The 11,373-nt window shown below is 43.0% G+C and overlaps 1 protein-coding gene across 1 annotated transcript in view; it reads left to right on the top strand.

The window, feature by feature from the left end:
* The first annotated feature begins 1,144 nt into the window (after positions 1-1,144).
* LOC131725035 (protein kinase C alpha type-like) overlaps positions 1,145-11,373 on the top strand; it is a 57,808-nt gene continuing 47,579 nt past the window's right edge. The window contains exons 1-4 of the mRNA XM_059018398.1: positions 1,145-1,532; positions 4,075-4,320; positions 7,757-7,788; positions 10,550-10,632. Of these exons, the coding sequence (XP_058874381.1) occupies positions 4,112-4,320; positions 7,757-7,788; positions 10,550-10,632 (324 nt within the window). The 5' untranslated portion in view covers positions 1,145-1,532; positions 4,075-4,111. The remainder of the gene's footprint in view (positions 1,533-4,074; positions 4,321-7,756; positions 7,789-10,549; positions 10,633-11,373) is intronic.

The raw sequence follows: 11,373 nt of genomic DNA, 5'->3' as shown, positions 1-11,373 counted from the left end.
TGTGCTTTATTACACTGTGCTGTGCTTTCACTGTGCTTTATCACACTGTGCTGTGCTTTCACTGTGCTTTATTACACTGTGCTGTGCTTTCACTGTGCTTTATCACACTGTGCTGTGCTTTCACTGTGCTTTATTACACTGTGCTGTGCTTTCACTGTGCTTTATTACACTGCTGTGCTTTCACTGTGCTTTATCACACTGTGCTGTGCTTTCACTGTGCTTTATCACACTGTGCTGTGCTTTCACTGTGCTTTATCACACTGTGCTGTGCTTTCACTGTGCTTTATCACACTGTGCTGTGCTTTCACTGTGCTTTATCACACTGTGCTGTGCTTTCACTGTGCTTTATCACACTGTGCTGTGCTTTCACTGTGCTTTATCACACTGTGCTGTGCTTTCACTGTGCTTTATTACACTGTGCTTTATTACACTGTGATGTGCTTTCACTGTGCTTTATTACACTGTGCTGTGCTTTCACTGTGCTTTATTACACTGTGCTTTATTACACTGTGATGTGCTTTCACTGTGCTTTATTACACTGTGCTGTGCTTTCACTGTGCTTTATTACACTGTGCTTTATTACACTGTGATGTGCTTTCACTGTGCTTTATCACACTGTGCTGTGCTTTCACTGTGCTTTATTACACTGTGCTGTGCTTTCACTGTGCTTTATTACACTGTGATGTGCTTTCACTGTGCTTTATCACACTGTGCTGTGCTTTCACTGTGCTTTATTACACTGTGCTGTGCTTTCACTGTGCTTTATCACACTGTGCTGTGCTTTCACTGTGCTTTAGTACACTGTGATGTGCTTTCACTGTGCTTTATCACACTGTGCTGTGCTTTCACTGTGCTTTATCACACTGTGCTGTGCTTTCACTGTGCTTTATTACACTGTGCTGTGCTTTCACTGTGCTTTATTACACTGTGCTGTGCTTTCACTGTGCTTTATTACACTGTGCTGTGCTTTCACTGTGCTTTATCAAACTGTGATGTGCTTTCACTGTGGGATTTTATAAGCGGTTTCTCGCACACATGCCGATTTTTCTGGTGAAAAATCTAGAAAGGAAAAATAGGTTAGCATTGACTCCTCCCTCCCTGCCTCCCTCCCTCTCTCCTTCCCTCTCACTGTTTCAAGCTATTTTTCATCTCTCGACCCCTCCCTCGCTCCCTGGTATCCAAATCTTAGTTTCTTGTATCATTGCCCAGACTCTTCGGTTTCTCTCGCTGTCTTTGCGGCTCGGAATTGAACCAGCGCGGACTCTACAGTGTATCACGTTGCGTCTTACAAACTCGCTACTGGATTAAGTCAGAATTTATTTATTTTTTTCACTGCATGTATTGACGAAGACTCGAAATCAAAGTCAGGCTGCAATTTTCACCAGACATCCCACCGTCTGATCTGAATCTGTTTCGACTGCACGAACACCGCCGCAACCGAGAGGGAGAACAAGAGTCTACATACAGCCAAAATGATGTAGCCGTGTTCAGACAACACAATCTCATGAACCTGTTGGACAGACACATTACCGGTGCGCTCTCGCTCTCTCTCTCTCTCTCTCTCTCTCTCTCTCTCTCTCTCTCTCTCTCTCTCTCTCTCTCTCTCTCTCTCTCTCTCTCTCTCTCTCTCTTAATTGCAGATTTGTTTTTCATATTACTTGGTTTAAGGTAGAAATTAACCATTTTTTGTTTGATAAAATCTGTTAAAGCTGGATTTTGATTATCGTTAGAGCCGTATTACTTTTCAGTATAAGCATATTAGAAAATACACGTAATATACATTTGCTAACTAGGTACGTAATTTGATCTGTCGTTTTAACTGATTATATAGGAGGGACTGTAATATTTAGCAGCTTGAAAAAAGCTAATTAATACATTCGTTTGTAGTTAAAAATCGAACTTTTTTCCCTTTACATTGTTCTAAATTATCTTCTGTCTTCTAAATAGTTACAACTACGTGCAGGATTGTAACTATTTTAAAGCGTTTTGAAGCTGAACAGCACATCTATATCTTGCCTATGATTAGGTTACTCGCGTACAGCCTTGTTAATAGTATTCTGGAATACAAGTTACATCATATTTAAAAAAATATATACTATGCTACATCTATAGTATGATAGTACAGTAACATATATCCGTGTTACTGTAACGTTCTAGTTTGAGAAGGATATTTCGAATTTATATTCATCTTTATTAAAAGCAGATATCGATGGTTTACATATATATGCAAGATTTACAATCATACATTCAAAAGTTAATGTTGAGTTATTACTTCTAGATGATCAATATTATTAATATTACTATTACTCTTCTTCTTCTTCTTCATTATTATTATTTATATTATAGTAATTGCTGTTGGTCTTGTAAGTGAAAGGATCTCGTTGCTAAATTAAACCACTTTTGCTACCTGCAGACTTCCTGTAATATACCGGTGTGGTTAATTCGAATGACCTCCGAGCGATCGAGGGGACTGCACGGCTGACACTGCTGGTATTATACAGGCGGCTGTTGGTGTAGGTACTGAGTGGACACTGCTGGTATTATACAGGCGGCTGTTGGTGTAGGTACTGAGTGGACACTGCTGGTATTATACAGGTGGATGTTGGTGTAGGTACTGAGTGGACACTGCTGGTATTATACAGGTGGCTGTTGGTGTAGGTACTGAGTAGACACTGCTGGTATTATACAGGTGGATGTTGGTGTAGGTACTGAGTGGACTCTGCTGGTATTATACAGGTGGATGTTGGTGTAGGTACTGAGTGAACACTGCTGGTATTATACAGGTGGCTGTTGGTGTAGGTACTGAGTGAACACTGCTGGTATTATACAGGTGGCTGTTGGTGTAGGTACTGAGTGAACACTGCTGGTTTGTAAACGTTCTTATGTTCTTACGTTCTTATGTTCTGCAGTTGGCCCTACTATATGAGTACTGGCAGAAGGCACAGGTGTCAGTAAGAAAGGGGAACAAGACTGAAAGGCTAAAATCTGCACAAGAACACAGACATTGGACTATGGAACAATGGTCAAAGGTGCTTTGGACTGTTGATGGATGGACAACGACACCTGTGCCTTCTGCCAGTTCTGTTGTCAATTCAACGCTTGTCATCTTTCTATTCCTTAAGGATATTATCTTCAAGTATTGCTCATCCTTGTTAGACAGCTTTTTGGGTCTTCCAGTCCCCGGTTTGTCAATTACAGATGATGTTTCTCTATGCTTGTTGATTTTGCTTTGGATACCACTTCTTGAAAATCAAGTGATGCGAGCTATTTCACTCACAATGTTTTTCCTTCTTTATGCAAGTCAAGGTTGCTATAATAGTAGAAAACACTAGTGGAGGCTTTGAGTAAATTGTTGATGCTCATAATGCATCAGAGTAGAAAAATGCAACACGTCTAAGACTTTTGCACAGCAGTGTATATATATATATATATATATATATATATATATATTATATCCATTTTGAGTTTCTATTATAAAGTTAAATGTCGTTTATTCTGACTGCATGCGGTATAACTCAACCGGTTTCAGCCAACTCAAATCTTTAGCCTTGCTTTAATTCTAGCATAGTATCATTGTTACTGTTATTATTGCATGTGTATACTGTGTTTATTATCTGGTTAGGATAAACCCTTTCATTGTATTTTGAACATTTTGGAAGTTGCCCAAGATACTGTCGGTACCTCAAAACCATCCATGTTAACTCCTAACTGAGGGATAGTGAACAGACTATATATTTCAACTGGGATTGCTAGCACAGCTACAGACCTGTATGATATACTGGTTATATTATCAATTGGGATTGCTAGCATAGCTACAGACCTGTATGATATACTGGTTATATTCTCAATTGGGATTGCTAGCATAGCTACAGACCTGTATGATATACTGGTTATATTCTCAATTGGGATTGCTAGCACAGCTACAGACCTGTATGGTATACTGGTTATATTCTCAATTGGGATTGCTAGCACAGCTACAGACCTGTATGATATACTGGTTATATTCTCAATTGGGATTGCTAGCACAGCTACAGACCTGTATGGTATACTGGTTATATTCTCAATTATTCACAGAAGAGGTTTGTAAAGCGGAGTGGATTGAAGCATCACCATGGACAAGCTGTCAAGCCTGCCTGCCTCTGCAGCCTCGGTCTCCAGTTTGACGGCACCCGGCAGCCTGAACCCGGGCGTGGGGGCCAACGTGTTCCAGCGCCGGGGGGCTCTGAAGCAGAAGAACGTGATGGAGGTGAAGAACCACCAGTTCATCCCTCGCTTCTTCAAGCAGCCCACTTTCTGCAGCCACTGCACTGACTTTATATGGTGAGTGCTTGCTATGCGCAAACGTGTAAAAAATAAATAAACACAAAATGAATACAGTGAACAGTTTGTCCCCTTCTAGGGTGTTCATCCCGGTTTTGAGGAAGGTGTCCCGGGAATTCAATATGCCTTCCCGGGACACTAAAAGGTGACGATTTTTAATCTTATCCCGTTTTTAATCTTATGTTTCATCATCCAGGTACAGCAACTGCAAAGCTGATCCACCTTGAGAACATTTTGGACAAGGACTACACTGAACTACATTTTTTATATTACATGTTGAATCAATACAATTGAACTAAACAACAACCTTGGTTCATTTAATATTATATAATTTGCAACTTCAATTCAGAGAACCCATCAATGAATGGAGTGTATACACAATCATATGTTTACCTGAGTCGGGTCAGCACCCCACTCTATATGCAGTTCACAGGTCTGCGTACAGCACTCTTACAGAGTTTACCTGAGTCGGGTCAGCACCCCACTCTATATGCAGTTCACAGGTCTGTGTACAGCACTCTTACAGAGTTTACCTGAGTCGGGTCAGCACCCCACTCTATATGCAGTTCACAGGTCTGCGTACAGCACTCTTACAGAGTTTACCTGAGTCGGATCAGCACCCCACTCTATATGCAGTTCACAGGTCTGCGTACAGCACTCTTACAGAGTTTACCTGAGTCGGGTCAGCACCCCACTCTATATGCAGTTCACAGGTCTGTGTACAGCGTATGTTAGCGCAAACATGGATTTTCATGTTATATCTGCTACTACACTGAGTTAAAGAAAGTTCCCACTTTCCATGCCTTACTCACAGGAAATTAGTACTATTATTATTATTTATTTCTTAGCAGACACCCTTACCCAGGGTGATTTTACATTTGTATATAAAAAATACATAACAAGAATTACAGTACAATTAAGATCAAGATACAAAATACAATGAATTTAGTCCTAATAAGAGCAAATACAAAACACAGTACGATCTGATATAGGGGCAGTTGAAGAGCAGGTAACAGTGTTGATAGTTACATCAGGGTTATGTAGGAACAATTCAGTAATTGATAATTTAATGTTTATCTGGGTTGATTAGTTCTCTTATTAATAATATTTAATTGACGTGTTATAAAGATCGAGGATTTACTATGAACACACATTCACGCGCAGACACAAGGAATGTTTAATCAGTAGTAGTATTTTATTAAGTACACAAATAATAAACAGAAATCAGAAAAGTCAGAAAGTAAAGTCCTAGTCTCTAAGGACAAAACACAATTCAAAAACTCTCACTGCCTTAACTTGACTAGCAGGAAATTAAAAGCGCCTGTCTCCTCACACACCAGCCGCACACGAGCAAGCAAGCAGGCTGTGACGTAGTAGCTTGCTCACACACACACCCACACGCCCACATCCAAGCACACAGCCTCAACTGAGATGATGCAGATAATCTTAGAATATATCACATTAAGCTTATTAATGGTATATAGATTAAGTCTAGGGCAAGTTTACTTTTAAAGAAATTCTTCATACAACAATATGAGGTAGATTACTTATGGTTACTTCATCAAGTTTCATAAAAGTTATTTCACACTCAAAGTGTGCAAACTAAATAATTAACAGTTCAATTCTATGTGAATGTGTTACACTTAATTAATTTAGTTCCATAAAAGGAAAATGCAACTGGAATTATACTCAACAGTTCCTTGAAGCTTAGACTTTTGGTCCGCTGTTTTGGAAACTCAATCTGTTGAAGTGTCCAGTACAAAAACTCTCCTTTCAGCAACAAAGTCTTCAATCCCACGTTGGATCAAACTCGGCAACAAAGCTTTCAATTCTCAATACAATCAACAAACAGCTGCAACAAAGTCTTCAGTCCTCGGTATAGGATCCACAGCAGCGCCCGTCCGCTCTGTCCTCTTCGCTGAATCTTTTAGCTACGCAGGTAGCAGGGCACAGTTTCTTTTGGATACTGTGGTTTTAGGTGACAGCAGACCCAGACTGGTTTGTCTGATAACAGTCTCTGTAAGTTTTACGGCATTCCTCCAGCCAGGCCTCCGTCTCGTTGCTTGTGGTCGTTGACTCGCTTGCAGCTTGCTTCCTCTTCTTGGGTCCGTTTTCAGGCAGAGTCCCGTCTTGGTTCCGTTTCTAGGCAGAGTCCTGGAGTTGCAGCTTTGCTTAGTAGAATGACAGCACCTTATTTAGCATTCGATGTGGAATGCAAAATGTTTAGTTTTGCTTGGATATTTATAGTCTTTCTCACTCTGCTAACTAGCCACTTTCATGAGATAATTTGTGTATCTTGCCTTTTTTAAAACTCCCAGTCCTTTGGTGTTTTAATGTCCTTTTCCACTGGGACATCGCTAGGTTATGTTTTTTCGTTGCATCAAAATGATTGTTGTTGCACGTGTGAATTATCTGGACGGAATTCAACTGTCCGCTCAGCCTAATCCAGTCCAGGCGCCGGTCCTCTAATCAGTAGGTCACATAGTTCAGTATGTCTGTCAGAAACCAAGGGACCCCCTTCTCAAGACACAGCAGTGTGGCCTGTTTCTCAAGACACACAGTTTCATTAATGAATCCAGTTACATTTCTAATACACGGTCATGTATCATCATATTCAGGGAATATGTCCTACAGTTAGATATGAGTGCAGGTGAAATACAAAATACTGCAGATTGGGTTAACTGCAGGATTAAATATAGTAAACTATGGAGCATATAAGTGCAAGTTAAAGTGTATTAAAGTCAGAGTGCTATATTGTCCAGAAGGGAACCTGAGTTTTACAGGTGTTGTCTGAAGAGGTGGGTCTTGAGGAGGTGCTGGAAGGTGGTCAGGGACTGGGCAGTCCTGACATCTGTAGGAAGGTCATTCCACCACTGCGGGGCGAGGGTGGAGAAGGAGCGGGCTCTGGAGGCAGGGGAGCGTAGAGGAGGTACAGCCAGCCTTCTAGTGCAGAAGGAGCGGAGAGGTCGGGTGGGGGTGTAGGGAGAGTCGAGGGTCTAGAAGTCTATTACACTCGCACTTCCTAGGTCAGCAGGGTCTTCCAGGTCACTGGCTGGCTGTGTGTCAGTCAATAGGTGAAGCAACAGCTGATTGGTTAATGAAAGAAGCCATGGACGGGGTGCAGTTTCACCCTCCAGGTGACCAAGGAAGTGCAGCGTGATCTGAAAGCATGGCTTGTGCAAACAGAGATTTCTTTACCCTGGTGTAGCAGCAGATACCATGTATTAATACAGCACATTTGAGTCATATATGGCGAATGTATTTAGCTACAATAACTTTAAATGAACAATATAGTATTCATTTGTTACAAGAAATTCTTTATCCATTCAGTAGTTGAGGCCACCCCTCTATTGAGAGCACACTGTGCTGATCCCCTGACTGGCCTGTGTAGCACGTTTTCTGTGTCATTTATTAATGCGTGTCTCATTTCAAACAGGGGGATCGGAAAGCAAGGGTTCCAGTGCCAAGGTGAGATTCTAGAATTCTATGAATATAGTGCAGGTGTGTGTCTGTGTGGCTGTCTTAAAGAAAGAACACGGGTGAAGGAAAGAAAAAAATAACAAAATATGATCAATAGAAATAATTGAGTAAAAAAAGAATGAAATAATTAAATAAATAGAGAAAGAAAGAGAATGAGAGAAAGAGATCGAGAGAAAGTTGTAAAGGTGTTTGCCAATACAATTAAAACAACTTCAATATTAAATATAACATGAGCACCTTTCAAATAGGAAAACAAGAGATCTGGAAAATCCTGGCAGTGCAGATTAGGTAGGAGCGACGGGTCATTAAGTCTCAGGGTATCCAGTGTTATCCTGCTTCCAAAGAACTCCCCGCTGGTGAGGAGCCCCCCTGCGGAGGGGATGTAGTGCAGACTGTCGTACGCATGCGTCACGAATCACACATTTCAACATGTATCTGGAGAGCCGCTGATCCCATTGGCATGACACTGGCTATTAACATTATTTAGCAGAAGTTATTGAGAGTATCATATTATGGGGATTTAGGGGGTGTCGGTCTGTCTGCACATCTGTCCCACTTTCCCATCTTGAGAACACAAGAAGTTATTCCACACACTGTAAATCATTTTAATAGACTTTACCAGGACACCTCATTCTCTTACCTAACGAAGGTCTTCAACACCTCTTATCCAATTCCCATTAAACAATTCATTGCCATTTCTTATTCTACATTGCTTTCACTGTGCTTTATTACAATGTGCTGTGCTTTTACTGTGGGACACTCTTATAAGGGTTAGTTTACCATGGTTTGTTTTTTTAAATTGTTTTACCATACCTCTCTGTGCTTTTCTTCTCACTGATAGCTCCGGTTTTGAATGGGGATGGATGTCCCTGACAGGCTGCTTGTGTTTTTGCTTGGCTGCAGTGTCAGGGTTGGATCAGAGCAGGGGGGGGGGGGGGGAGGAAGGGGAGGCGAGGGGGAGGGGAAGAGGGGGTTGCCGACAGCACTGGTTGCTCGTTCCAGGTTGCCGGGAGACATAGGTTGCCATGGGAATGCCTCATATGTTATTTTTAGCCAGAGAGGAAAGAGAAAAAGAAGGAGAGAAAGAAAGCTAGGCCAGTCGAGGGGATGAAAGTGAGAATAGGACATTACATATTATTATTATTATTATTATTATTATTATTATTATTATTATTATTATTATTATTATTATTATTATTATAACAAGCCTTTCTCTCTCCCCCTCTCCTTTCTCCTCTTTCTCCTCTGTCCCCTCTCTCCTCTCTCTCCCCTCTCCTTTCTCTCCTCTATCCCCTCTCTCTTCTCTCTCCCCTCTCCTTTCTACTCTCTCCTTTCCTCTATCCCCTCTCACCTCTCTCCTCTCTCCTCTCTTTTTTCTCTCCTCTATCCCCTCTCTCCTTTCTATCCTCTATCTCCTCTCTCCTCTCCTCTCTCCTTTCTCCTCTATCCCCTCTCTACTTTCTCTCCTCTATCTCCTCTCTCCTCTCTTTCTGCTCTCCTCTCTTCTATCCCCTCTCCTTATTCCCCTCTCTCCTTTCTCTCCTCTGTCCCCTCTCTCCTCTCTCCTCTCTCCTTTCTCTCCTCTAACCCCTCTCCTCTCTCCTCTCTCCCCTTTCTCCCTGTCTCCTCCCTCTCCTTTCTCTCCTCTATCCTCTATCTCCTCTCTCCCCTCTCTCCTATTTCTCCTCTCTCTATTCTATCCCCTCTCTCCTCACCCCCTCTCTCCTTCCTCTCCTCTCTCTCTCCTCTCTCCTCACTCCCCTCTCTTTTCTCTTCTCTATCCCCTCTCTCCTCTCTCCTCTTTCTCCTCTACACTCTCCTCTCTCCTCTATCCCCTCTCTCCTTTCTCTCCTCTATCTTCCCTCTCTCCTCACTCCCCTCTCCTTTCTCTTCTCAATCCCCTCTCTACTTTCTCTCCTCTATCTCCTCTCTCCTCTCTTTCTGCTCTCCTCTCTTCTATCCCCTCTCTCCTCACTCCCCTCTCTCCTTTCTCTCCTCTGTCCCCTCTCTCCAATCTCTCCTCTCTCCTTTCTCTCCTCTAACCCCTCTCCTCTCTTCTCTCTCCCCTTTCTCCCTGTCTCCTCCCTCTCCTTTCTCTCCTTATCCTCTCTCTCCTCTATCTCCTCTCTCCCCTCTCTCCTCTTTCTCCTCTCTCTATTCTATCCCCTCTCTCCTCACCCCCTCTCTCCTTTCTCTCCTCTATCTCTCCTCTCTCCTCACTCCCCTCTCCTCTCTCTTCTCTATCCCCTCTCTCCTTTCTCTCCTCTATCTTCCCTCTCTCCTCACTCCCCTCTCCTTTCTCTTCTCAATCCCCTCTCTACTTTCTCTCCTCTATCTCCTCTCTCCTCTCTTTCTGCTCTCCTCTCTTCTATCCCCTCTCTCCTCACTCCCCTCTCTCCTTTCTCTCCTCTGTCCCCTCTCTCCAATCTCTCCTCTCTCCTTTCTCTCCTCTAACCCCTCTCCTCTCTTCTCTCTCCCCTTTCTCCCTGTCTCCTCCCTCTCCTTTCTCTCCTTATCCTCTCTCTCCTCTATCTCCTCTCTCCCCTCTCTCCTCTTTCTCCTCTCTCTATTCTATCCCCTCTCTCCTCACCCCCTCTCTCCTTTCTCTCCTCTATCTCTCCTCTCTCCTCACTCCCCTCTCCTCTCTCTTCTCTATCCCCTCTCTCCTCTCTCCTCTTTCTCCTCTCTCTACACTCTCCTCTCTCTTCTATCCCCTCTCTCCTCTCTCTACTCTCCCCCTCTCGCTCAGTCTGCAGTTTCGTGGTTCACAAGCGCTGTCATGAGTTTGTCACATTCACCTGTCCGGGAGCCCACAAGGGACCCAAACCAGAGGTCAGTATTGGAAAGGTCATGCCCCCCCTTCCCCCATGTCCCCTCTCCCCTCTTTCACCAAGGAGAGAGAGGCAGAGAGGAGAGAGAGGTGTGAGAAACATGTGCCCAGTGTGATATGACAGCCTGCAGCCTCCTCATTGGAAGTGCAGAGCAGAGGCTTTCAATACTTCTGCTCTCTTCAAACTGCAAGTTTCATATATAAAGAAATGGTCAATATTCCTGTACATTCGCTGTATTCACTTTAGCAATGCTTGTATGATTTGTCATGTTGATAAAACCAAGTGAATTGAATTTGAGTTGAATTGAACTGAGGGGGAATAAAGATGGAGGAGAGAGGAGAGAGAGAGCAGTATGGAAATAGGGGAGAGGGGAGAGGGGGAGGAGAGAGATGGAAGGTGACAGAAGGCAGCAGGAAAGTGGAGTAGCTGTTCTGGTTTCAGAGATGCAGTTTGTCTCTCTCTCCGGAGTGTCAGGATAGAGAGAGCGTGAGAGATTAGGAAAGGAGGTCAAGGAGAAACAGACAGAGAGAGTGGAGGGGATAGGAAAAGAGATAGGGGAAAGGATAGGGGAGAGACATTGAATCATGTTAGAGGAAAATAAAACAGAGAATTAATAGAAAATATAATTAAAAATAGAAAGCATGAAGCCCTCTCTCTTGCCTTTCTCACTCATCTCTCCTCTCTCCTCACTCCTCCTCTCTCCTCTCTCACTCCTCTCACTCCTCTCTCCCCTCTCCTCTCT

The sequence above is a fragment of the Acipenser ruthenus genome, chromosome 59 (assembly GCF_902713425.1).
Source record: "Acipenser ruthenus chromosome 59, fAciRut3.2 maternal haplotype, whole genome shotgun sequence".
NCBI lineage: Eukaryota > Metazoa > Chordata > Actinopteri > Acipenseriformes > Acipenseridae > Acipenser > Acipenser ruthenus.
The sequence above is the reverse complement of the archived record's forward strand: the minus strand, read 5'-3'. Positions and strand labels throughout refer to the sequence as shown.